Genomic DNA, 24,428 nt, shown 5'->3' with positions numbered 1-24,428 from the left:
TCTTGTGCTTTGATTCATAGCAAATCAAATCAAAAGTGATGAATTTTAACAGCGATACAAAAGGCGTCCATAGAAACATCTCAAACAAAAAAGCGTTACTACTGGATCATATATCAGTGCAAGGCTGTTGGCAAACAGGGTAGATGAAAAGAAAACACATATTCTAAAACTAAAATAAATTTAGTTCCAAATTTTTGTCAAAATTATTTTTAATGTTATACACCTGCAAAACCCACTTGTCATGTTGTCTGTCTGTATGCTATGCTACAAACCCTCATGTTTTTCCCAAAATATAGCTCAATAACACAATTTCTGTTTGTTGTTAGCATTCCTGGCTGCTTACCTTTGTTGCACATGACAACTTTCTGTTTGCAAAAGCTGAGCTGAGCTAACCTGTAAGCTTGAGAGCAAAATATTTTCTCACTGGCAAGTGCCACATTATCACTCCTGTATAAAAAGTCGTAATTCAGCTGACCCATATACACTAATGTAAATTCTGTGTACTGTCTGTGTGCATTTCAGAGTCTGGGTTTGGCCCATTTTGTATGGATCACCCCTCTGCAGTGTATATTGTGTGTGGGTCTGATCTGGGAGCTGATTGAGGTGAATGGATTCTGCGCTCTGGCTGCACTAACTTTGCTGGGCATCATCCAGGCCTGGCTCTCCCAGAAGATGGGACCTCATAGGTGGGGAACGACCTACCTTTTACTCCCACATTATAGAACATACACTGTATACAGTTTGTGTAAAGAGTGGTTTATGCACTAAACAGCTATTATGATATTTCTCTATATGTAATTGTGGACAAACTGTTCTTGTTGGCCTTGTCTGATCCCTCATTCCTTCTTGATAAAAAAAAAAAAAAAAAACAAACACAATCAACTGGGCCTGTTCAGCAAATTCATACGTGCCATAGAGCATGATTGGCTCTTAAATGGAAGAACATCTACATTTATTGTGTTTCCCCACTCATTTACCCAGAGTTTTCCTTTTATTTGTCACACATTTGTACATTCCAACAAAACATTCAGCACAAGTTTGTTTCTGATTACTACATAATAACTTCTCATCTAAGAAACAGTTCTACGAATGTTTATATGCTGCACTTTTACAAATATACCATGAATGTGGCAATGGTTGTGGATGTTTGTGTTCTGACATAAAACTACCTTAAAACTGCTGTGCGTTCATGTAAAACTGTGTTCTGCAAACAGGGCAAAGCGAGCAGGGATGATCAGCCGCCGCCTGGCTCTCACCTCAGAGATTGTGGAGAACATTCACTCAGTGAAAGCATACGGCTGGGAGGAGGTGATGGAGACAATCATCAAAAACATTAGACAGTAAGGCAACCCCCAGATACTATACACACACACCCACACACACACACACATACACGTATCTTCTCTATACAGTTAACATCTTTCAGATGTCAGTCTTTCTGAGCTAAAGTGTCTATGACAGCTTTAATTATTATCCGTTCAACAGATTTTTTTTTTTCCAGTTTTAATTTACTTCCTCTGGGGCCATAAACGTGTTACACAGCCTTTAAAAACTCCTGCACCTTAAGCTGGGCTAACAAAACTTTAGAACTAAGTGAATGGTCTTCCAGTATATTCAGGCCTGTGTGGTACATTGTTGATACATTTAGTAACTGAACAAGAGAAAGAAACAAGAGCCAGAATCAGGCTCACAATGCTTTGACTGTGCTGTAGTAATGACATCAACGTGGTGCTGAAATTGAGAGAGAGATGTGAAGACTGGTGGTTAACCTGCAGCACCACTCTTGGCACATGAGCTGTGAAAAACTGGATCACTGTAAGTGGGAAGTACAGTACTTATATAGTAAAATGTTTTGTGTCATGTGCAGAAATATGCTGCAAAAAAATAAAGTATATCACCATCAAGCCTCAAGGAAGTGTGCTGGTTTTGTGCTGTGATTCTGATACATCATGCGATTCACACATCCTGGAATCTTGGAAATTCTTTTGTTTTTGGAGCCATTTTCATTTAAATGAATGTTGTTGTTCTTCTTGATGTCCACTTCTTGACTCTGATTACATGAAAACTGGATCAAAGCTAATGGAGACCACCTCATAATAGCGGCATGAAAAACTTATTTCTTCTGTACTGATTAGAGTCTTTCTAATAGAGCTGTGCAAAGATGCAAAGTGGCATTATTAAAAATTACAATGAACTACAAATTGCAAGATCAAATATCAAGGTCAAATTTCCTATACTAATATTGTTTGTATTAACAAAGCTGAAACAATGGTACCTGGACTTGTTGGATTTCTTGAATATGTTTCATCACTCATCCAAGTCTCTTCTTCAGCTTGTACTAACGGGAGGTCATTAAGACATTTAGAATTGAAGAAACAACTTGGATGAGTGGATCATCTTCAAGAAACCCAACAAATCAAGTTATGTTTTTGGATATACCATGACCTGGAGGACTACAAACTCTCACAGACATATTTCCTACTTTGTATGTTCAAATTATGTAAACTCCGTTCTTCTTTCTTCTTTCTCCGTTCCCCTCCCTCCACAGAGATGAGATGACACTGACAAGGAAGATTGGCTCTCTGCGGTACTTCTACAGCGCCTCGTACTTCTTCTCTGCCATCTTGGTTGTCGTGTCAGCCGTTGTTCCCCATGCGCTCAGTAAAGGCATCATTCTGCGCCGAATATTCACCACAGCCTCATATTGCATGGTGCTACGAATGACACTGACCCGCCAGCTGCCAGGTTCCATCCAGATGTGGTATGACACACTGGCACTAGTAAAGAAGATTGAGGTAGGCTGAGAGATATGTGCTGGTCACTTAGATGCCTGCTGCTAGAAATGTTAAAATAAAATATTTAATATCATGGCCATTAGTATGCTTACCATATAATAAATGTCCATTCTGCTGCTGATGGACATTTAAATTTAAATTTTGACAATGTGCTCCTTATGATTATTTGTTCAGGAATTTTTGATGAAGGAAGAATACAGAGTGCTGGAGTACAACCTGACTACCGCTGACCTGGAGCTGGTCAATGTGTCTGCATCCTGGGATGAGGTTTGTCTCTATGTCCAATCCTAAATGTTACACTGAATGAAAGTGACTAATATTAAACATCCATGTGGAACATGAGAGCATTGTTTCTTCTAGTCAGCTAACACCAGAATTAAGACACAGAGACACTCTGAGAGACACAGAGACTCAGAATTTAACTCTGATAAGCATTCCTCTGGTTGTAAATGACCACGCACTTTATGACATCCTGCGTAGTTAATTCATTTGTTTCAGTTAAGAACTTACCTCTCTGGTATCCCCAAACAAATTGCTTGTCACAATCTTGTAGTATCAAAATATGATAAAAAGTAATTGTTTTTTATCAAAAACAAGTGTATAATAATGTTTTTGATCAAAAACAAGTGTATAATAAAAGTAACAGTATGTTTGATGGGCATGAACATGGGGTTCATTGTTAATCACACGCTGTTATAAACAGTACAGCTTTACTGAACAACAACTGAAAATGTTGGTGCAAGACTGTTTCCACAGCATGACAGGTGTAAATTGGGTCTTTAAATCACTCCTTTAAATAATAAAATCCATCCATCCATCATTCAGGCTGTAGTTCATTTATCTTTATCTTATCTTTTTGTACTTTTATCTTTATACTATATCATTACCATAACAGGGCAATGGCATGTTTAAATAAGTTATAGTCTCTTAACCCTTAAATCCACCATGCATTACAAGCATAGTAGTCAATTCCTCACTATCCGTGGGAGCAGGTAGTATGATCTTATCTATAGGCAGAGGCTGTAAACTCAGTCTCACAGGTGTGATTCATTGACCACCCAATACCGTGAGAACATGAACATCCAGCAGTGTTTTTTTCCTTCACTTTGCATAATTAGTTATCCCTGTATCGTCACTCAACTTCGCCTTCACTGGGAACATTCTCCCTCTGAGATTCAGAGTTGCGTTCATCACCCAATTCCCAGATTCTCCTCTTGCCTTCTCCTCTTCCTGGAATGTGCCATTGGCGCATGAATGGGAGGGGTGTAGCCTTTCTTTACAGCTGACAGCATGTACGTCAGCTCATTAGAATGAGAATTGAACAGACAAACCTACACAAACTGGAGCCAACCCTGGCATTAGAGGAACAGTGACCCATAAAACGTCATAGAGGTCAATGATTAAGCCGTTGAGTCAAGCAGAGTTCCCCTTTTCTAACAGTGTGATGTGTCATCCATTAATCTTTACGGAGGTGGTGACGGATGAGGTGAAATAAGGCCATTGTGAAACTCTGGGAGTCTTTTCCTGTCTTAGGACAATCTTTTGTTTCTCACAATAGTTTGGCCTGGTGGCACTGTCTGAAAGCCCTGCATGACGGACACACTCACTCAGCCCTGAAGCATTCAGTTATGTAAACAAAACGGAATGCACGTGGCCATACGTGCCATGCACATGCCATGTACACATTATGTTAAGTGTAATCTATCAAAACTGAATATTTGGACTGTACATATTGCAGCAGGAAATTGAACATTTAGATCTCTGAGCTAAATATTCAATTCACCGATCAAGCATAACATTATGACCATCCAACAGTTGTGACTCATCAGAGAATGGACATGGGCCTTCTCAGGGTGTCCTGTGGTGTCTGGCAACAGAATGTTGTTAGTGGGGAGCTTTGGGTGCTATGTGTTGAGGGGAGGGGCCTCTGTGGATCATCCCACAAATACGTGATCAGTTTGGGATCTAGTGAATTTGGAGGCCAGGTCAACACCTTGTACTGATGTTTTTTGAGTTCCTACAGCATTTTTGTCCGTGCTATGGGGTTGGGGGTACCTGGTCTGGTCTAGATGGTTGATACATGTCACAGTGAATGACAGGTCCAAAAGTTTCCCAGCAGAACATTTAATTGTCACAAGATGGTCAATGTTTTTTGCTTCTCCTGTCAGTAGTTAATGTTGTGGTTGATTGGTGTATAAACTACATGCAGGTTTTCCACATGTATATCATTGTATTTAGTGTACATTCAGCCCATATGAACAAGTGTGGACTCTGACTGTGAGCTCCTCTGCAGGGTATTGGTGAGCTGTTTGAGAAGATCAAACAGGAGAGCAAAGCTAATGGGCACATGAACGGTGACGCCGGACTCTTCTTCACCAACCTTTACGTCACACCTGTCCTCAAAAACATCAGCCTGTACCTGGAGAAAGGAAAGATGATTGCAGTGGCTGGATCCACTGGCTCAGGGAAGGTAGGTCAAAAGACGGATCTCATCCAAATGAAACTTTAGATAATACACAGTCTCTGCAATCCATGTACTGTCAAATGTTTGGTCAAAGTCATGACGGGTTATTCAGGTTGAGAATACCATCTCAGTGCCTTAGAATGAAAGTGTAGCAGAATAAAGTGTTACCACACTCTCCCCACAGAGTTCACTGCTTATGATGATCCTGGGAGAGTTGGTGCCATCAGAGGGTAAAATCAGACACAGCGGCCGTATTTCCTTCTCACCACAGACGTCTTGGATCATGCCAGGGACAATTCGTGACAACATCCTGTTTGGCCTGACCTATGACGAGTACCGCTACACCTCCATCATCAAGGCCTGTCAGCTGGAAGAGGTACTGTCATTCTCTCATATTATTCATTTGGTTGCCCCTCTGTCTTGGATACAAAGTGGACTTTTGTAGGTCTTGTTCCATCACAGTGGCTATGGATGCTCTTTCAAACTATATCCACTGCTGCATGTTCCAAAAACAAGTGTTTGGAACATACTCAGAATGTGAGTGAACAACAAATTTTAATATTTCACAGAATAGTTTGATCTTTTTGTATGAACTGCACCTGACCACAATAAAGTGCCAATAAAAGTAAAAGTGAACGGAGACACAAATAATAAGTGGCACAGTAGTTGCAACATGATTACAATGTAATGCCACAAAAGTATTAAAACACTCTGCATCTCAAAGTAGCAGCCTCTTTCTCAAGACTTTTCTCTTTCACTAAACTGATGCTCTCTGCTCAGTTGCCTGTTTGGAGCTGCTACAAGGCGTCAAGAAGGTTCAGGTTTCCCCTGTCCACACTCACACCAATTATGTCCCACACACACAAACACACATGCACATTCTGTCTCTTACTCTGATGCACATACGCACACTCTCATAAGCCTCTGTGTTGAGTGACGGCCCCTCAGCAGAATAATGTCTCCTCTGTTGCCATGGAAATCTCACGTTTATGTCACTGGGATGCAATATGAGCCTCTTAGTTCCCACTGACGGACCTAGAAGCAAACCATCAGATCCAGGGACTGTGTGGCCTGTTATTCAATACTGAATTACAGTATGTTATCAAATGTGCTGTACATTGTTGTGCAAAAAGAGCATGACTTAGATGGAACTTACATGAAAGTAAAGCTGATGTTTATTACACTATGTAGTGATATTAAACCATAATTATATGTACTACACATACAACATACCACACATCCATATAAATTATTTAGATGTACTCTGTGATGTTAATCTGAGACACACAGGACATGTGCAGTGTAATATTATAATATATGGCAAACTACAGTACATATTTTTGATGTAATAAACTGTCACATGTATCTGAATTACCGCAATTTTTTTAAAGAAATGTCTAGAAATTTTGGAATTATTTTCCAAACTAATCTAAGCTGACAAAATCAGTGATGTATTTTATTTCATTTTATTCAAAATTATGGTTTATGGTTTACTACACCCAGCTGGAAACCCCCAGAGCAAGCACTAAGATGGTGGCAACAAAAAGAACTTACTTGATAATAGCTGGTGTTTTAAATAGCACTTAAACCAATACAACAGCTCATGCTAAAGGGGGCACTGTCATATTTACCGGCTAACCTGTCCCATCTCCTGTGGTTTTGACAAAACACAGCGTGTTGTCACAGCAAACAAAGCCGGAGTGCAATACTGGCTTCTCCATGCAATAAATAAATAAATAAATAAACAGCCTTCATTTTGTCTTTGAGGACAGGTGTCAATAAAACTGAAGCAATAGAACTATGAAGAGGAGTCACACTGTCAGTGCTGCTGTATATTGTATGGTAATGACAAGAATGATGGGAATTCTTAATTTGTTTTTGATTGTTTGAGGATGAGAAACGGAAGGGACAGATCCTCTGAAGTTTTGGTAAAGCAGCTTAAAAAAATGACAGATTTTTTACTTTTTAACGGATTTCTTTCAAACAGTGTTGGGACTGATTTTGAATTTGAATAAATCAGAAGAGCTGTGTAGGTATGTTAAGTAGGGTGCTATTAGATTATAATTGGTACCTTTTAAAAAAATATAGTAATATAATTTCTTTTGACCATTTTCTAAATCAGCTGATCATTCTAATCTCTTATCAGATAGATTTAAATTTGAAAGATCTATATTTTATATTTTTCTCTAAAAGTCCATATTTTTTTATTGTGAGAATGATCATAAATGATTTGATGCTTGGCAACACAAGCTCGGTATTATTCATATAGTAGGATTAACATACAAGTTTTGCTATGAAATTTTACACTATAAGAAAAACGTTTCGCTATAAAAGATTACAAATGTATTTTAAAAGGACTTATTTTTAACAGTCAGTCTGAATGGTCCAGCTTACTTCAAGAGGCTAGAATTGACTTAAAATGGGGGAAGAAAACACATAAGGTTTCTTACTCTTGGACAAAACCCCAAGATAATCATGACAGACAGGAGTGACAACCAGTTGATCTCTCCAAACAGAGACGAGGCCTTTAGTGCACTTCTGACTGTAATTCCTCGCTATTGTTGCCCCCTGAAGCACCAGACAGACTTCTGTGGGTGGTCCTCTAACTGTAAACCCATCCTTTTCCTCCAGCCTCTAGCTGCTGGAGCTTTTTGTTCCCAGTGAGACACACATGTCTTGTTTTACTATGCTGCCTTACTTTACAAGATGTTAAACAACCTGTTAACTTGATCCCCTATGCGCTCCTATCAGGACAGCGGAAGCTGCCATTAAAAAGGTAGGAAGTTTTAACAATGATAAACTTGTGCTGTCACTTCATCCTTATTGGTGTGAGTGTCTATTTTCATTATTAATTACCACCAAATGCACTACAAGTCTCTATTTGTCACATCCATTCATGTGCCTAGCCCATCTGTTGTTTGTGCTTTTTGTGTGGTTAGAACTTCGATAAGACCTCTGTGATCATAGAGACATGAATCACTTTGATAACCAAGTTATGCGAAGTGCTGTGTCTTTGTGTTCTGTTTAGACATAACTGTGTTTCTGGGTAAACACTGTTGCACTTTGTTGACCAGAACACATTCGGAAAAATCGCCAGTGGCATAAACACTTTACCTAATGCATTGACCTGTTTCCTGCCATTTAAAGAAATCTATAAAGAACTAGTACTTTAAGGCATCTAACTGATACTCCTAACTTTGCCACAGAATGGCAAATAATAAAACAAGTAGAGGATGTGAAGTATTTCCTGAAAAGTGTAATTTCCTGCAGTGACTGTCCTCATCATCTTCACAATGTGTTTTTTTTTATTGTCGTTTTGCCGCTCTTACAGTTGATACTGCCCATGCATGCACCTGTTTGACCCACTGACCTCTTGTATACCTCTCAAGGACTTTGCCTTGCTGCCTGAGAAAGACAAGACGCTCCTCTTTGAAGGAGGGGTGACCCTCAGCGGCGGTCAAAGAGCGCGCCTCGGCCTAGCCAGGTATTTTCTGCGTCTGTCAACACACTTCATTCGCTCCCTTGCGTCTGTCAGCACCGACCACCTTTGCTGATTAGTTACAATTTTGGTCTATGTTTTGACCAACCATTATTTGACCATGCAATGGACTGAAGCAGGACTGATTGAGGCAAAAATTTTAGACATACTTCTAACTGACAAAGCTCAGAAAAGATAAATATAGCATGCAGCCGGTCTAGTGTCTAGTGTGTGTGTTTGTAAGAGGAACATCAGTTTATTTACTAGAATCTGCAGTATTTTATGGTTCGATAAGAAATGTGAACTAAAAAAATAAACCAGCTGTGTTTCTTTTTCTTGTAAAATCAACACATTAACTTCAGCAATCTTTATCATTGTTGGAGGTAATAAATACATTGACATCATCAATTTCAGAACCATAAATTATCATTATTATGACCACCAATGCCTGCACTTTCACGGTCAAGCCAATAAAGATATCAACTAAATAACAGTTACGAGTATTTATGATTGTATGTCTTTGGCAATGCTTCCAGTTCCCAACAGTGTGTAAAACAAAATCACTGTCCATGATCATATCCTCTCAAGGATCACATATCATTGCGCATGGCTATCTGTCTGCACTAACTATTGTGTTTAATGGTCTCAACTTATAGTGACAGGTCTTTTCTACAGAACTAGTAGAGCTTTATTGCTGTGTTAAATCTCAGCAAGAGATAGATAACAGTAGATAACAACAGTCCACCACTCTCATATTCCCATGCATTATTTATTAGTCCAGTGTGTTCGTATCAAATTGCAGCCTGTCATTGGTTTTTGGCTCTTGTCATCAATGTAAAAATTTACTGGAAGTAATTTATCCCCACAAAAACCCCACTTCCTCATTTACACATTCTTCAGGTACACAGCTATGTCTTTCTGTGTCGATCGTTTTCCATTTTTTCCTTTGTAACATTTTGCTTTCACTCTATATGTCACTATTTTCCACACATTTCTATGCCTTTCTGTGTATCTTTGACTCAGTGTGTGTGTTTGTGTTTCCCCCCTCAGGGCTGTGTATAAAGATGCTGACCTCTACCTACTGGATGCACCTTTCACCCACCTGGACATTGTGACAGAGAAAGAGATCTTTGAGAAGTGTGTATCATGACAGAGAGCCTTTCATGTAAAGGGGGTGGGAGCGGTTAAGCTAAAGTTTAAGTTCAAGGTCAAGGTTAGCATTTGTTGTCTTAGACACACTGGACTTGGCTGTGGTGTGTCAAGGCTACTGCATCAACATGCAACCTTCTCAGGAAATGGATTGTTTTTAAGATGAGAAAAGGGGAATTGTCTATTGATGAAATGTTGACCTTGGCAGTCTTTCAGAGTTAGTCTGGATTTTTTACATTTTAGTGTAGTGTCTGACCAAGGTAATGGTAATAAATATTTACAGTAGCAAGTTTATTTTGAGTTCTAGTTATTATTTGAAGATAAGACACCCCTTTCTGTATTTTGTCCTTTTTTAAAATAATAATATGTACACTTTCCATATCACTACACAGATGCATCTGTAAACTCATGGCCTCAAAGACTCGTGTTGTGGTCACCAGCAAGTTGGAGCATCTCAAACGAGCAGATAAAATCCTTCTCCTCCACAATGGAGACTGTTATTTCTATGGCACCTTCTCAGATCTGCAGGCCGAGCGCCCAGACTTCAGCTCCCTCCTGCTGGGTTTGGAAGCTTATGACAACATCAACGCAGAGCGGCGCAGCTCCATTCTCACAGAAACTCTTCGCCGGGTCTCAGTGGACGAAACTGCTGGTTTTCGAGGCCAGGAGCCGAAACGCCAATCATTCCGCCAGGCACCACCTCCAGTAATCGGCTCCGGGTCTCAAAGCCATCCTGTAGGCGATGGCTACCCGGAAAAACGTAAACACTCACTTATTCTAAATCCTTTGGCAGCTGCCCGCAAGTTCTCCTTCATTGGGAACTCCCAACAGACTGCGAATACACCCCAGTCCTCGACAATAGAAGACGGGGTCCGTGAACTTTCAGAGAGAAAATTCTCTGTAGTACCAGAGGATGATCAAGTGGAGGAGGTGCTTCCAAGGAGTAACTTGTACCATCATGGGTTGCAGCATCTCAACGGGCAGAGGCGGCAGTCTGTCCTGGCGTTCATCACAAATGCTCACGGCCATGAACGCAGAGAGCAAATGCAGTCGTCCTTCAGAAGAAAGCTGTCCATCACGCCGCAGTGTGACTTGGCTTCTGAGTTGGACATTTATGCCCGCCGCCTGTCCAAGGACAGTGTCTATGACATTAGTGAGGAAGTGGACGAGGAAGACATGGAGGTAAGGATATTGATGTAAAGTTTTTGCCTATTCTCATAAATGAGGAGCATTATTTTAATCCAAAAATCAAAGCTGAAACAAAGGCAACTGGACTTGTTGGGTTTCTTGAAGACATTCCACCTCTCATCCAAGTAGCTTCTTCAGTTCTAAATGACTGATGGGGAGTTGGGGTTTAAATAGGAATATCTGTGGGAGGTGCCCACCTGAATGACTCAGGTTAGTACAGCATGGAAGAGTGCTCAATTGTCTTCAAGAAACCCAACAAGTCCAGTTGCATTTGTATCAGCTTTGTTTTTTGGATATACCACGACCCAGACAACTGAGAAACATTAATTTACATAATTATTTTTATACATTTCCACAAAGGTTTCGGGCTTATGGTGGAAATTATTATTTGTCAGCCTGTATAGTGAAAGCACAATGTGTCTCTCCACAGCAATGCTTTGCAGATGAACGCGAGAATGTCTTTGAAACTACCTCATGGAGCACTTACCTACGCTACATTACCACCAATAAGAGCTTAGTCTACGTCCTAATTTTCATCTTCTTTGTCTTTGTCATTGAGGTAAAATCACAACCATTTTTAAGTTGACCTATTCTTTAGTTGTTTGAATTTAATAAACAAAATGTTTTTGCTTTTTATTTCCTCCAATAGGTTGCTGGTTCAGTCATTGGCATTTACCTCATTACTGAGTAAGTGTCATATGAGACTAAAACGCATTTACTGCCTTCTGTAATATCTACCAACAAACTGTTCACACTTTAAAAGTTTTTAAGAATTTTTACTTGACTAACAGTAGTACTACTCTTTGTAAATTCATTGTCTTAGAACATAGCTTCATACTTAGCTAACTGTGGTTATCTCACCAGCAAGCATTCACTCGATATAGCCCTCTGACTTTAGTTGTGTGGGTGTGTTTTATTTTCACTTGTACTAAAATTCAGTCCACGTTTCATTTCCTGTCCTTTGCTCTGTTCTACCAGCACAATCTGGAGGGATGGTGCCAACCCTTCCTCACCCAACTACATTGATGAGCAGCACCCCAACACCTCATCGCCCCCTGTCCACCTAGCCGTTATCGTCACACCGACCAGTGCTTACTACATCATCTACATCTACGTAGCCACGTCTGAGAGCGTGCTGGCCTTGGGATGCTTCAGGGGTCTCCCTTTAGTGCACACATTACTCACTGTGTCCAAAAGACTGCATGAGCAGATGCTTAGCGCTGTGCTACGAGCCCCAATGGCTGTGCTCAACACTATGAAAACAGGTGCTTAGCTCATTTTCAATATTTTTCAGCTCTTTTTATTGGTTTTAAGAATTTTATGAGTTCAAATTATCCTGATACAGTTTCCTTCATCTGTTTAATTAATTTTATTTTTAGGCATATTGTGACCCACTGCAGGGATTTGTATCGTCACTCTTGAACACCCACTAATTGTATTTAGAAAGTTACGTGACAAAATTCACGATTTTAAAACTATCACAAATGAAAAGCCAAATCAATAGTAAAGGTCTATAGTGAATAGGTATAGTTCCCAGTATACCCTAAGAAGGTCTGAATAACCCACTGCTGCACGCTGCTGTTTCACTGTGCTGCTCGGTCTCATCTGGCTGTGCGCTGTCAGTGTCAGTGCCTTGACGTTATCAGTTATAAATTAGCTTTTCACTGTGTGAGAAAATGGATCTGAGAGTGTGTGAAAAGCAGAGTGGGTCTCACGGTCTGTTCACAAAGCCCTGAATATAATGCTAGTTTTACCTGATTTATGTGTTTGTCCTCCTCCAGGCCGGATCATGAACAGATTCACCAAGGACATGGCCACCATTGATGACATGCTGCCTCTGGTGCTGTTTGACCTCATCCAGGTATTTAACCAATGCAGTGGATGGCATAACATAATGTGGCATGGCCTTCCAAATATAAGAATTAAAAGACTGCATGGCATACTGTAGCTTTACTGAGTCAGTGTAAATACTCTCTTGGTCACGGCAAACTGAGTCACATGGCGCAGCTTACACAAGTCATTAAAACTGTAACTTTCACTTGCTACACATTCAAATTGTCATCTATCGTTCATTCTTGTACAAACAGCCAGCAAGTCGAGGCTTAATGAGAATATGGCGTAATGTTTTAACATGCAACTGAATGTAATGACTTACATGAGTATGTCAGCTACAAACATTAGCTTATGTAGCTAATGTTAGCTCTATCACAGGGTTACTTGCCCCACCAAAAATTGTAATGCTCCCGTGCCTAACAGTCAGATTTTGAAGAAAGTAAATAAATCAAAACAGGCTGATCGACTTATTTCTTGTATTTTTTTTTGTGAACCAGTGTTGATTATCTCATCTCTAATTTTCTTCCCTTCTTTTAACACCAGCTGACACTAATCGTCACAGGAGCCATCTTCACTGTGTCCATCATACGGCCATACATCTTCATCGCTGCTATCCCATTGGCTGTTATCTTCGTTGTCCTCAGGAAATACTTCCTACGAACTGGACAGCAACTCAAACTACTCGAGGCTGAAGGTGAGAGTCAAGGAGGGGTTGCACTGTTAGTAGTCATTGTACAGGGACTCCATTTTGTTATTAGAAATAGACATATTTACCAGAAAGGTTAGACATTGTTTTCAAAGGGAAGCATCAAGTAAGAACACAAGAATATTTGAAGTATGTGCATGTGCAATATGAATGTGAATCCTCTGTTCTCAAGTAGATCAAGAAGAAGTTTCTGTTGTTTAAAAATTGATTGAACATTTCAGATATAGTTTTATAAGATTTTTAAAACAGATCTTGCTTTCTCTCCCTCTTTGACTTGACAACATAATGAGAGTGAAAGTCAGGGAGGAAGCCCATCAAAATGAGGACCATGAGTGCAACGATGAAATGGCAAATATTCAGGAAGAGTAAAAGTGAGAACATGAAAGGAAAACCAGCAGATAAAACAGAGGAAGAGAGACTCATCATAACTGCCTGCCAACAGCAGTGGTGGATGGCCCAGGGCTTAGGGGGCAAACGTCACATGTAAGAATGAAAACATGGCAGAGGAAAGGTTTAAGGAGAGGATGGACGCGCTGCCTCGGAGGGGCGGGAACAGTTAAAGGAAGTGAGGCACGGTGAATAAAATAACAGCAATACTCCAGTTACCAGACACTTTAGTGTCCCTGTGTAAAAGAGTAAGGCATTTTTAAAAGCGTGTTCACGTTAGTGACAGTTGTTGTGTGTTTGAGTTCCTCAGTGAGGATTCTGGGCAGCTTATGGTCTGTACAAAATTAAATCTATCACCAGCTGATCAAGTGACACAAAAGACACTTTGAAAACAGTTTTCAGGCAGAGCCACCGCCAACAAGCAAGACACATTTTTCTGTTGTACCTCTAGTGAAAACCATCCATGCAGATAAAATATTTGTTGGAAATGCCCACAGTTTTCTTATGGACAATTTTTATTCTTCAAAAAAGTGAATCCAGACGCGCTGCAGTGAAAGTTAAGTGCAGTCATCAGTATAATCATTATATTCTATAAATCATTGGTTGGCTTTGGCTGACAGAGCAGAGAAGAGCGAGAAAACAGGTCAGTGGGCTGGTGACCACTCTGTTTTTTGGCGATCCCAGCTCTGCTATCCTTTCTGTCACTGAATGTGTTTCGGTGATGACGGCAAGAAGTTTCCGGAGCCACTGAGAGCACGTTGAGGTCAGAAAGATGAGCTGAGCTGGGATTTCCTCTAACCCCATCCTGGTGTTGCTCCCTCTGGTGTCACAATCAACAAGTTGGGCAAAATACTGTGGATATTATGTGAAATATTCAACACTGTACTGTTTACATTACTCAAACCTACCCATATTGTTGATAAGTTGATCAGTTGTATGATATGTTTTCTAGTAGTTTTCCTCTTTGTTGTGATCACGTTGCTATGGTCCATCCCACATTGGTTCCTTCCCTTTGCATTTGAGTTTCTTCCTGAAGGGTATCTTTGTTAAAGTCATTTTTGAGAGAAAATCCAAGCCAGATTTGTGCCTCACACTGTTAGGTCCAGCAGTCTCTCTTTAATCAGTCATACACATTGTCAGTGTTTTGAAATTAAACCACAGCCACATCAGATTTGTAGATATACAGTAATGAGTACTAAAACAAAAGTGGTGATGCCATGACGTGTTTTCACTTTATCAGTTAACTTCATTCTAGCAAACGAAGCAGTTGTTTTTACTTTTTGACACATTTTTTCATGGTACTTGGCAGGTAGGCCCTTTAACATCTGAGGACTGAGTCTTTCTCAGTATCTTCTGTGTCTTTATTTAATCCAGACTGACTCCATGTTGAGATCAGAGCTCTGTGAGAATGAGACCATCTGTTGCGGGCCTCCATGTTCTTCTTGTCACTGAAAATAGTACTGTATGAATCTGCTTTTTTGGTCTTATTATCATCCTGCTGAAAGAAATCAAATGATAACTCTGATGCCACTGTATGATAAATACAAATCTATGTGTAAAGTGCCTCAAACTTTGACTTGGTATTACACATGAAAAAAATGAAATAACCAGTCTATTCCTCACTCATTTCCTTTTAGCATATTTTGTAAGCAGCTTTGGTCATTTGTTCACTCCAACTCAATCCAAACCAACTTAACTAGTGTTTGTAAAATAATATTCATCTTAAATGTACTCATGTCGTAGAAATTTTAAAGATCCGTGTCACTTCTTTCCCGCAGCTCGTAGCCCCATCTTCTCCCATCTCATCATCTCACTAAAGGGCTTGTGGACGATTCGGGCATTTGGGCGTCAGACCTACTTTGAGATGCTCTTTCACAAGGCCCTAAACACTCACACAGCCACTTGGTTCCACTACCTGGCCACGCTGCGATGGTTCCTCTTCCGCTGCGACATGATCTTCGTCCTGTTCTTCACCGCCGCTGCATTCATCGCTGTGGGAACGAACCGTGAGTAATGGGAAGGGAAGACAAAATATGTGTGCATTTCAGAATTTACTTGTGATCATATATATATATATATATATATATATATATATATATATATAATTTATAAATTCACTTTTAAAGGTTAGGTTCACTCAATTCACACACATTTTCTCACTTAACCTACAGTAGTGTTCAGCTATGTAGGTAGTCTTCAGTTGAATTTGCTGTTGAATGTGGCTTCACTGTAGAGTTCAATGAATAAACCCTGCAACATATGAATGAATAAGCTATAAGATATGGTTTGTGATCTAATGGTTGCTGATTGATGATATCTGGCCTAACATGAGAGCATACCTAACTGTAGCTGGCCCCTTTAGAAAGGTAATAATCAGCTCTAATAATCAGTCAGCTAATTTGTAATGAAGACATATTACAGAACATGGGAATAATAATAGTGCTTTATCATTTGTTTCCCTTTTGTAGTGACTGAGGTATGACATGGTGTTATCTTGAAACTCCAGTGAGTAAGTTAGTCAACACCTTATCATGTCCACTGTGCCCACCAAGTGAAGAAGCTCCGTCTTATCTGTCAGTTGCAGTGTGTAGAGACAGATATCAGGATCAGAGTGGAACAGAGTGTCTGTGAAAGCTGATCAAAACTGTTGGCATGCCACGGGATAAAATGTCATGTACAAGAGGAAGGATGTGTTTGTTTAATTAAAATGAATGGGAGAAGTGAGCACACACACACAATACACACACATGTGTTGTTGCGTCATAGGCTGTGTTTATGTTGAGAGCAGATTAAAGTGTCATTTTACAGCTCATTAGTTTCCAATGGAGCAGGGACTGTAATACCTGAGTGCAGCTCTGACATCAGAGGGAGCTACTTTGATTGGACAGTACTGATGACTGTGTGTGTGTGTGTGTGTGTGTGTGTGTGTGTGTGTGTGTGTGTGTGTGTGTGTGTGTGTGTGTGTGTGTGTGTGTGTGTGTGTGATTGTTCGTGCATTCTACAGAGGACAAACCAGGGGAGATTGGGATAATTGTGGCCCTGGCCATGCTCATCCTGGGGACTTTCCAATGGGCTGTCATCACCAGCATCACCGTAGACGGACTGGTATGTGGTTCACACAGACACACAGATCTATCATCGTTTGCATCGTGGTACTAAGACCTGACTTGCATCCAAATACCACACAACCAGTGGCCGGTCAATCGTGGCAAACACACACATGCATTAGAAGACGTTTTGCTGAAGATGTAGGGGTTGTTTTTAACACCTGTGTTTGCAAACCAGGTCTCTGCTCTCAGACAAGAATATTTCTGCCCATCTGGTGTTCAACCTTCCAAACGTTCCCTCGCCACTCCACTTTCCTGTGGAAGTTCACATGCAGTGCAAGACTCTGTTGTTGACCTCCAAAACATACAAACTCAGTGAGCACACTCCACAGAAAGCTAGATATTTCCTGCAGTCCTATTCAGACTGTACCTCAACAAGCCTGGCTAACTCTATGTTTGCGTCTCATTTGCTTGGGAAGTCCAGGTATTGATTAAATGCGCTGTAGCTACTGATTGTAAGGACTTTTAATGCATGTATGTATTTTAGGACTCTTTAGATAAAAGTATCTTTACTTTTGTGGTTGTCCTTCCCACATTTCTGCACAGCAAACACCCCCAGGTACATCCCTCCGTTGTACAGAAACCATGACCACTCAGTGGGTGTCACTAATACAACAACAGAAATCAACTTCCTGCACAAACACGTCCAGTTGCGTGCCTTTTGGATTTGCATTGTCTCTTAATTCTTTTCCTTGTGTCTGAATAGGATCCCAGATTAACCTTGAGTCAGTCAACCCCAGTGGTTGTTTACAACATTACTACACCACAAGCTGACAGAACTTATCACAGTACAGGAGATTTTGTTCATTGTGTGGTTGTGGAAGTTCTCCCAGTTCTACTCAGTTGTTATTCACCTTTCCGTGATGATCTTGAAGATCTCTGTTTTGTTTGCTTTGGCGGCACCTATGGTAATGATTGGTAATTGCACGTATGTTTTTGGATCCGCTCTCTTGCAGCTGTGGCTCGGTAGGTAGAGAGGGTCATAGACAAACCAGAGAGTTAGAGGTTTGATCCCTGGTACGTGGACCACATGTTTAAGTGTCGTTGAGCAAGTCACTAAACCCTGAGTTGATCCCAGTGCCCAAAGCGCTTTTCATCAAGCACTTTGAGTACCAATAGAAGAGCGGCGTATGAGTACAAGACCATTTACCGTTGTCAGAGATGCAAACAGTATCAGTCCAACATTTGAACGTTAGCTCCACCTAGCTCCTTGGCAGAGTGATAACTGCCGGGTTAATGCAAAGATTAAAATACAATATCCTCCACAGGACATCGGCTTAATCACCACTGTGACATTTCAAGTGTACATTTTCCAGTGGTTTCCACATTAACCCTTAGTTTCTGGAAATTTCTGAATCTTAATTGGAGATGGCATTAATAAACTTAACCTGATATATTGTACTTGAGTGTGATGTTTCACTCAAAGCTTAAACATATTTATATTCAAAAACATTATACAGCATGTCCAGCAGGAGACAAACAGTGATGATTAATGTAACCTTTAACACCAGTAGCAGTAGTGGTCTGGTTGTGGGAAGTTGCTGGTTTATGTCTTTAAACCAGCTTGAGTAAGAGTGAGCAGAGATACATAGCTCCCCTCACCCTTTCTCACCCCTCCTCTCAGATGCGTTCTGTGGATCGGGTGTTCAAGTTCATTGACCTGCCATCAGAGGAGCCTTTGCCAGGAAAATCTGGAGGTAAAGGAGGTCCTGACCTCATCATTGACAACCCTCACGCCCGTGACTGCTGGCCCAACCGCGGCCAGATGGACGTCCAGGGCCTCACCGTCAAATACACAGAGGCTGGACGCGCCGTCCTCGGCGACATCTCCTTCTCTGTGGATGGTGGACAGAGCGTAAGTTTGGCTTTGCTTTATAACCTGCAGATGAATTTTGGGTATATTACTGTTTTCTCTGAGTTAGTGACACAGAGTTTAGAGGAGTGGGTGCTGGATCTACATTAGTCCATGTAAACAGAAACACAACTCAAAGTGAAAGCTATTGTACAAGCAACTATTTGCTATGAAACTGGTAAGGTGATAATGTCCTTGTTGAGTTTACAACTTGCCCCTGACCAGAACAAAAAAGACGGTACACACTGCTTTAAGTTAGCACTCGAGAGAGATATAATAATAAGGTTTTTATGGTCTTTTAAGAATATTCAGATGAACTACTGTGAATGTCATTCTCTCAATACAAACAATGACACAAACCTGGCAACACAGTAATACCGAGAAGGGAGCAGACCAAAGTCCAAAGTTTTCCAGATAACAAAATGCCTGAAGAGGGTACAATTAATGGTTTAATTAAATCTTAGTCTGGATTCCAAATATTTTATGCTGTTAAATTAGGGCAGAGGAACTAGTAGCCAAATAGCTTTCAGTGGAAAGAGAGAATACTCTCTGCTTCTGGCAGTAATTACACTCAGTATGAGCTCCTCATAATGAATCCTGGAGGACAGCAGGGCTCAGTTAAGTGTCAGCACTTTAGCCTCGTCCCATTAGCCAGTCTCAACAAATGGGCTAATTGTTGCCGCCTGCATGAGGAAGAAAGCTTTTAGACTGCCCAATATCTCAGAGCAACGACTGTGGTATCAAAATAGATTCACTATATCTTCCCTAGTATGTGTTGCAGCAAACTATATTCTGTATGTGTGCACACTGTTCCTAAATACAGTAGGACTTTCCAGGACATGTTGAAGGAGTTTACTAAAGCTAGAAATGAGGCGAGATATTCAGCAGATGAAACAGTTTTTGTTCTGGGTGTGTGTATGTGTAGGTGGGTCTGCTGGGTCGAACAGGTTCAGGGAAGAGCACCTTGTTGTCCGCTCTGCTGCGCCTCGCCTCCACCGATGGAGAAATCTCTATCGATGGCATTTCCTGGAGCTCCGTCTCCCTGCACACATGGAGGAAAGCCTTCGGAGTGGTGCCGCAGGTACAGTCCATCTACTGTTCAGCCAGGCTCTACCAGGTGGTGCTGTTTTAAAGACCACTTAATAAAGTATGGTATTTATTAATAGTGTTTTATTTGGTCTCCTACAAACCAAACCAGATCAGGTCCTTCAGGACAAAAACACTAAATGAACAACAACTACTATCTTCTTTGTTAAATGTTGTTCTCACTACTGTGTACATCCTTACCCTTTTTAACATAGCTAGCAGTAATCTGTTGAGATGTGACTTTTTTCTGTGATCAGAAAGTCTTTATTCTGACGGGAACTTTCCGGATGAACCTGGACCCGCATGGACGTTATAGTGATGAGGAGCTGTGGAGAGTGGCCGAGGAGGTGAGGCTCTGTTTTCATTCGTTATCCTGGTAATTACCGTTATGATTGGTAAATGAGTCTGCTCTATCAAACATGATTACTATTTAATGAACCAATTAGAGGTAACGAACCTTGTATTTTTGCTAATGAGACTTAATTGACTTTTTTCCTTCAAATCATGCCGCTAGAACACGGAGGAAGTAACCAGTTGATAGAAAATGTTTTAATATAATATAGGCAATTATTCTATTATTTTTCATTTATTATTTGTCTTCTTGTGTCCCACTGAAGGTAGCTCTCCTTGGTAGCTGCTGTCCTATTACTTCAATTACAAATTTCAAACTTATGTAAAAATGGTAAAAACTCTAATATCATATTATAAGGAAAGTAAATGACAAAATAAAAAATGAAGTGTTCTAGGGTAGCTGGTATCTTTTAGGAACCAAAACAAACAGGACCCATGTCCTGCAGGATGATCAGTAGCATCAGTGAATGAGACCGACCATATGACAGATTCATTAAAGTCACATCTGTCCTGTCTGCCAACAGGTGGGTCTGAAGTCAGTGATCGAGCAGTTCCCAGACAAGCTGGACTTTCAGCTGGAGGACGGGGGCAGCGTGCTGAGCAACGGACACAAACAGCTGCTGTGTCTCGCCCGCTCCATCCTTAGCAAGGCCCGTATCCTGCTACTGGACGAGCCTTCTGCCTACCTCGACCCCATGTCAGTATTAAAGACAAAACACATTCTCTGCTCCAATCCAAAGTGAAACCAGTGTTCTGCATGGCACAGCTTCCAAGCTCCATTTAGAGATCAGACTTTATTTTTCACTATTTGAAACAGTAAATATTTTCTTATGTAATGATTCTAAATTGGCTGTAGTTGTGCATGTCAGTGTAAATTGTTATTTGACTTTCTGTGTTAGCCCTGTGATAGACTTGATATATTGGTTTTAAAATATGAATCAGCTACTTAGCATATTTTCATTTACTATCTAGACAGAGTTGTGAAGGTAATGTCATTTAAATGTACAAAATCATAAAACTGGACAGACCCTGACCCTGGCCTGTACATACACTGCAGCTCTATTTCAGGTTGCTCTCAGTATTTGTTGGATTTAGAGCATTTTTATAAGAACAGTATGCTTGACACACATCACATCTTTATCCAACAGTCTCTATGATATACTAGTTATTTTCCCCGGTGTGCTTTATGCAATATAAGACCATGTAGTAAATAGTTCTTTTTTTGCTTCAGACTGTACTGCGCTCTCAAACACAGCCACCTGAAAGTTATCAAGGCTTTGTGTATTTTCTCTGCTATTGTGGCATCCTGTAAGATGAGGTCACAGTGCAACACAAACCATGCAAATCCAGCCTGTGCCCTGTTCCTGTCACTGCATATGGTGACAATCTAGAGTGCTTACAGTAATTGTGACCTACTGTATGTGGAAACGTGTGTGAGGGACTGGATCACCATGTGTGCAGAGGGGGTCATGGTGGTAAATGAAGCCTGTAATGAGCAAGCTAGCTTTGTGCTGTGTTAAGCTGACATTAAACCAATGTGTTAGCAGTGGAGAGAGACGCTCTTTGATGATGATGATGATGATGATGATGAAGATGATGATGATGATGATGATAATGAGGGCGGTGTGTGTTTGTACAGAACACTGCAGGTCCTGAGGAAGACGCTAAAGCATGCGTTTTCTGGCTGCACCGTCATCCTATCAGAACACAGGGTGGAGCCGCTGCTGGAGTGTCAGTCATTCCTGGTGAGTTGTCAACTCCATTTGGCTTCTTACTGATCATTTCTGCCAGTTTATGCTTAAAAGCTCAGGTGTTTGGAGCTGATAAAACTGCATGAGTTAAATTGGCCTGTGATTCCCTCATGTTGGGAGTGTGGACACATGCGCCAGAGTGAACAAAGTGACTTCAGTGTTCCTGTGGAATGAGCCTCAGTTACCTGGAATAACGCTACTTTAAGCTTTAAACCAATAAAAATGGAAATTACTGTTAGTTTTTCAGGGAGAAAGAAACCTGTCAACACAAATTCATTCTGGGTCTGACTCTTGGGCTTGTTCCTAGTTGAGCAGAGGCTCAAGACGATACTATTTAACATCTTAACACCCAGAAATAACATGAATATTATTTGACTACAGATGTATCTCTGGTTCTCTGGTTCTCTATGTTGCTTTAGATTTAGTCAGCATGGCTTGTCATCCACCAGAAAATTCACCTTGTATTTGCTGTTAGCTGTAGTTGTAGGGTGGATCTGATGTAGCTCAGTGCTAAGGGAGGGTTTGTTTTATCCTGTACAAAACAGACCAGACTGATATGACCAGTTATATCACAGCCCTCACGTACACTGTTTTCCATAACATGCTCTCATTTGGAGATTCAACAAATATATTTTATGTGTAAACGAAGTCTGTTGAATAGGAGTTTATTGTTCTCAGCAGGTTGATGGAACATTTTTGGAGATATTTCAGAAGCAGCCAGTGTGGGCCAGTCACTGGTTTGCCTGCGTCATCATTTCAAAGTGCTTCTGCGTCACTATAATCCCACAGGGGAATTTTAAACTCCACATTGTTAAAAACACAGACACATCTAACCAGCTCCTTCTCTCTCCCCCCCTCTCTCCCCACTGTGCAGATGATCGAGGGCAGCTCCATGAAAAGCTACGACTCCATTCAGAAACTGATGAACGAGATGAGTCACCTGAAGCAGGCCATGAGCCCCGCCGACCGGCTCCGCCTCTTCCCAACGCTTCACCGCCTCAACTCCAGCAAGAGGGCGCCACCACCAGCCGCTAAGATCTCCTCCCTGCCAGAGGAAGCCGAGGACGAAGTCCAGGACACTCGACTCTAAGTCGCCAGCTGCACACACTCCTGCACGGGTCAGATCCAGTGCCTTGATCCTGATGATTTTGGATAATTTCCTGAAGCATTATTGCTCAAAATAACCTTTTGTTATGAGGAACACGGACATAATTTATTATTTAATCGTAGGAAAATTCTAATTTCACAGAATCATAATTGACCCAAATCTGAATAAAATGTGCACAAAAATAAGAGGTTAAGCTAAATTTTACTTTTTATTGCCATTATATAAAATGTATTTATTTATACTTGATTTCACTAGACAATTTGACCAATATACACGGGAGGAAACATGTGAAGGCACAAGCACAGATGACACAAAGCATACAATAAAAGAGCGTTAGACACAGCTGCAGAGGTCTGTTTTACTGCCACACACTGAGACTAATTAGCTGACAGAGATCTACACTCATATATAAGTGGAGTTCTGCACGCATACAATCAAAAGTTATGTGTGTAATAATTTGCCCTCCCCATAACTCCTAGAATTCAGTTCTGCATGAATATGAATTAGGTGTGCACAGTGGAGAATGTAGAGGCTGGGATTACAGAAACAAAAACTTTTAATGTTGAACTGATGACCAGCACAAGTGTAGAAGAGTCCGCTGGAAGCCTGCCACTAAAGTAGAATAATATTGTGTGTGCAGTACAGGTGTGAGCTGCAGGGGGAATCTGAATCTTATTACCAGAGGCATGAAGGACAAAATCCTCTGAGGTTCAGTCTGACTAACTGGAGATTTTGTTGTCAAACCACACCAAGTGCCTCTGCAGGTTTCAGTCACACAGATGCCCTCTGGTGCTGAACAAGCTGTATGCGGTCTCTCTCCATTGCTTTGAAAAAGCATCACTTCCATCAGATATATATATTTGGCATGATTTTATATGTTTGAAACATATTTTTATTGGTTTCTGTTGTGGTATTACTCACCAAGAAGAGTTTCCACTGGAGCCTTCAGTCATTTTAATTCAGATCATGTAGAAGCCACAGTAGAAGTCTGACTCCTCATATACTGGACATCAACTTTTGTCTGCTGTACTGTTTGAGCATTGTGAGAAAACTAAAATAATAGCCAGCTCAATATAACAACACATTTGTTCTCCATTTTGGGCCAATTGACATATAGAACCATGGAAAGACAGCCATGTTTTCAGAACTTTGAAATCTGTTTCTTGTTCTTGT

At 40.7% G+C, this 24,428-nt stretch overlaps 1 protein-coding gene across 1 annotated transcript in view; it reads left to right on the top strand.

Annotated features, from left to right (window-relative positions):
- Window positions 1–23,360, top strand: part of cftr (CF transmembrane conductance regulator) — a gene marked incomplete at its 5' end in the record, with an annotated part of 33,667 nt that extends 10,307 nt beyond the window's left edge. Inside the window, 22 exons of the mRNA XM_084555237.1 lie at window positions 523–686; window positions 1,215–1,340; window positions 2,549–2,795; window positions 2,970–3,062; window positions 5,089–5,265; window positions 5,444–5,635; window positions 8,649–8,743; window positions 9,788–9,874; window positions 10,279–11,068; window positions 11,505–11,633; window positions 11,724–11,761; window positions 12,053–12,339; window positions 12,856–12,935; window positions 13,451–13,601; window positions 15,779–16,006; window positions 17,005–17,105; window positions 18,732–18,962; window positions 19,885–20,040; window positions 20,303–20,392; window positions 20,921–21,093; window positions 22,036–22,141; window positions 23,022–23,360. Coding sequence (XP_084411363.1) covers window positions 523–686; window positions 1,215–1,340; window positions 2,549–2,795; window positions 2,970–3,062; window positions 5,089–5,265; window positions 5,444–5,635; window positions 8,649–8,743; window positions 9,788–9,874; window positions 10,279–11,068; window positions 11,505–11,633; window positions 11,724–11,761; window positions 12,053–12,339; window positions 12,856–12,935; window positions 13,451–13,601; window positions 15,779–16,006; window positions 17,005–17,105; window positions 18,732–18,962; window positions 19,885–20,040; window positions 20,303–20,392; window positions 20,921–21,093; window positions 22,036–22,141; window positions 23,022–23,237 — 3,957 coding nt within the window. The 3' untranslated portion in view covers window positions 23,238–23,360. The remainder of the gene's footprint in view (window positions 1–522; window positions 687–1,214; window positions 1,341–2,548; window positions 2,796–2,969; window positions 3,063–5,088; window positions 5,266–5,443; window positions 5,636–8,648; window positions 8,744–9,787; window positions 9,875–10,278; window positions 11,069–11,504; window positions 11,634–11,723; window positions 11,762–12,052; window positions 12,340–12,855; window positions 12,936–13,450; window positions 13,602–15,778; window positions 16,007–17,004; window positions 17,106–18,731; window positions 18,963–19,884; window positions 20,041–20,302; window positions 20,393–20,920; window positions 21,094–22,035; window positions 22,142–23,021) is intronic.
- Between the last annotated feature and the right edge of the window lie 1,068 nt (window positions 23,361–24,428).

The sequence above is a fragment of the Chelon labrosus genome (assembly GCF_963514085.1).
Source record: "Chelon labrosus genome assembly, chromosome: 11".
In the NCBI taxonomy this organism is placed as follows: Eukaryota; Metazoa; Chordata; class Actinopteri; order Mugiliformes; family Mugilidae; genus Chelon; species Chelon labrosus.
This window is presented reverse-complemented; position numbering and strand designations above follow the sequence as displayed.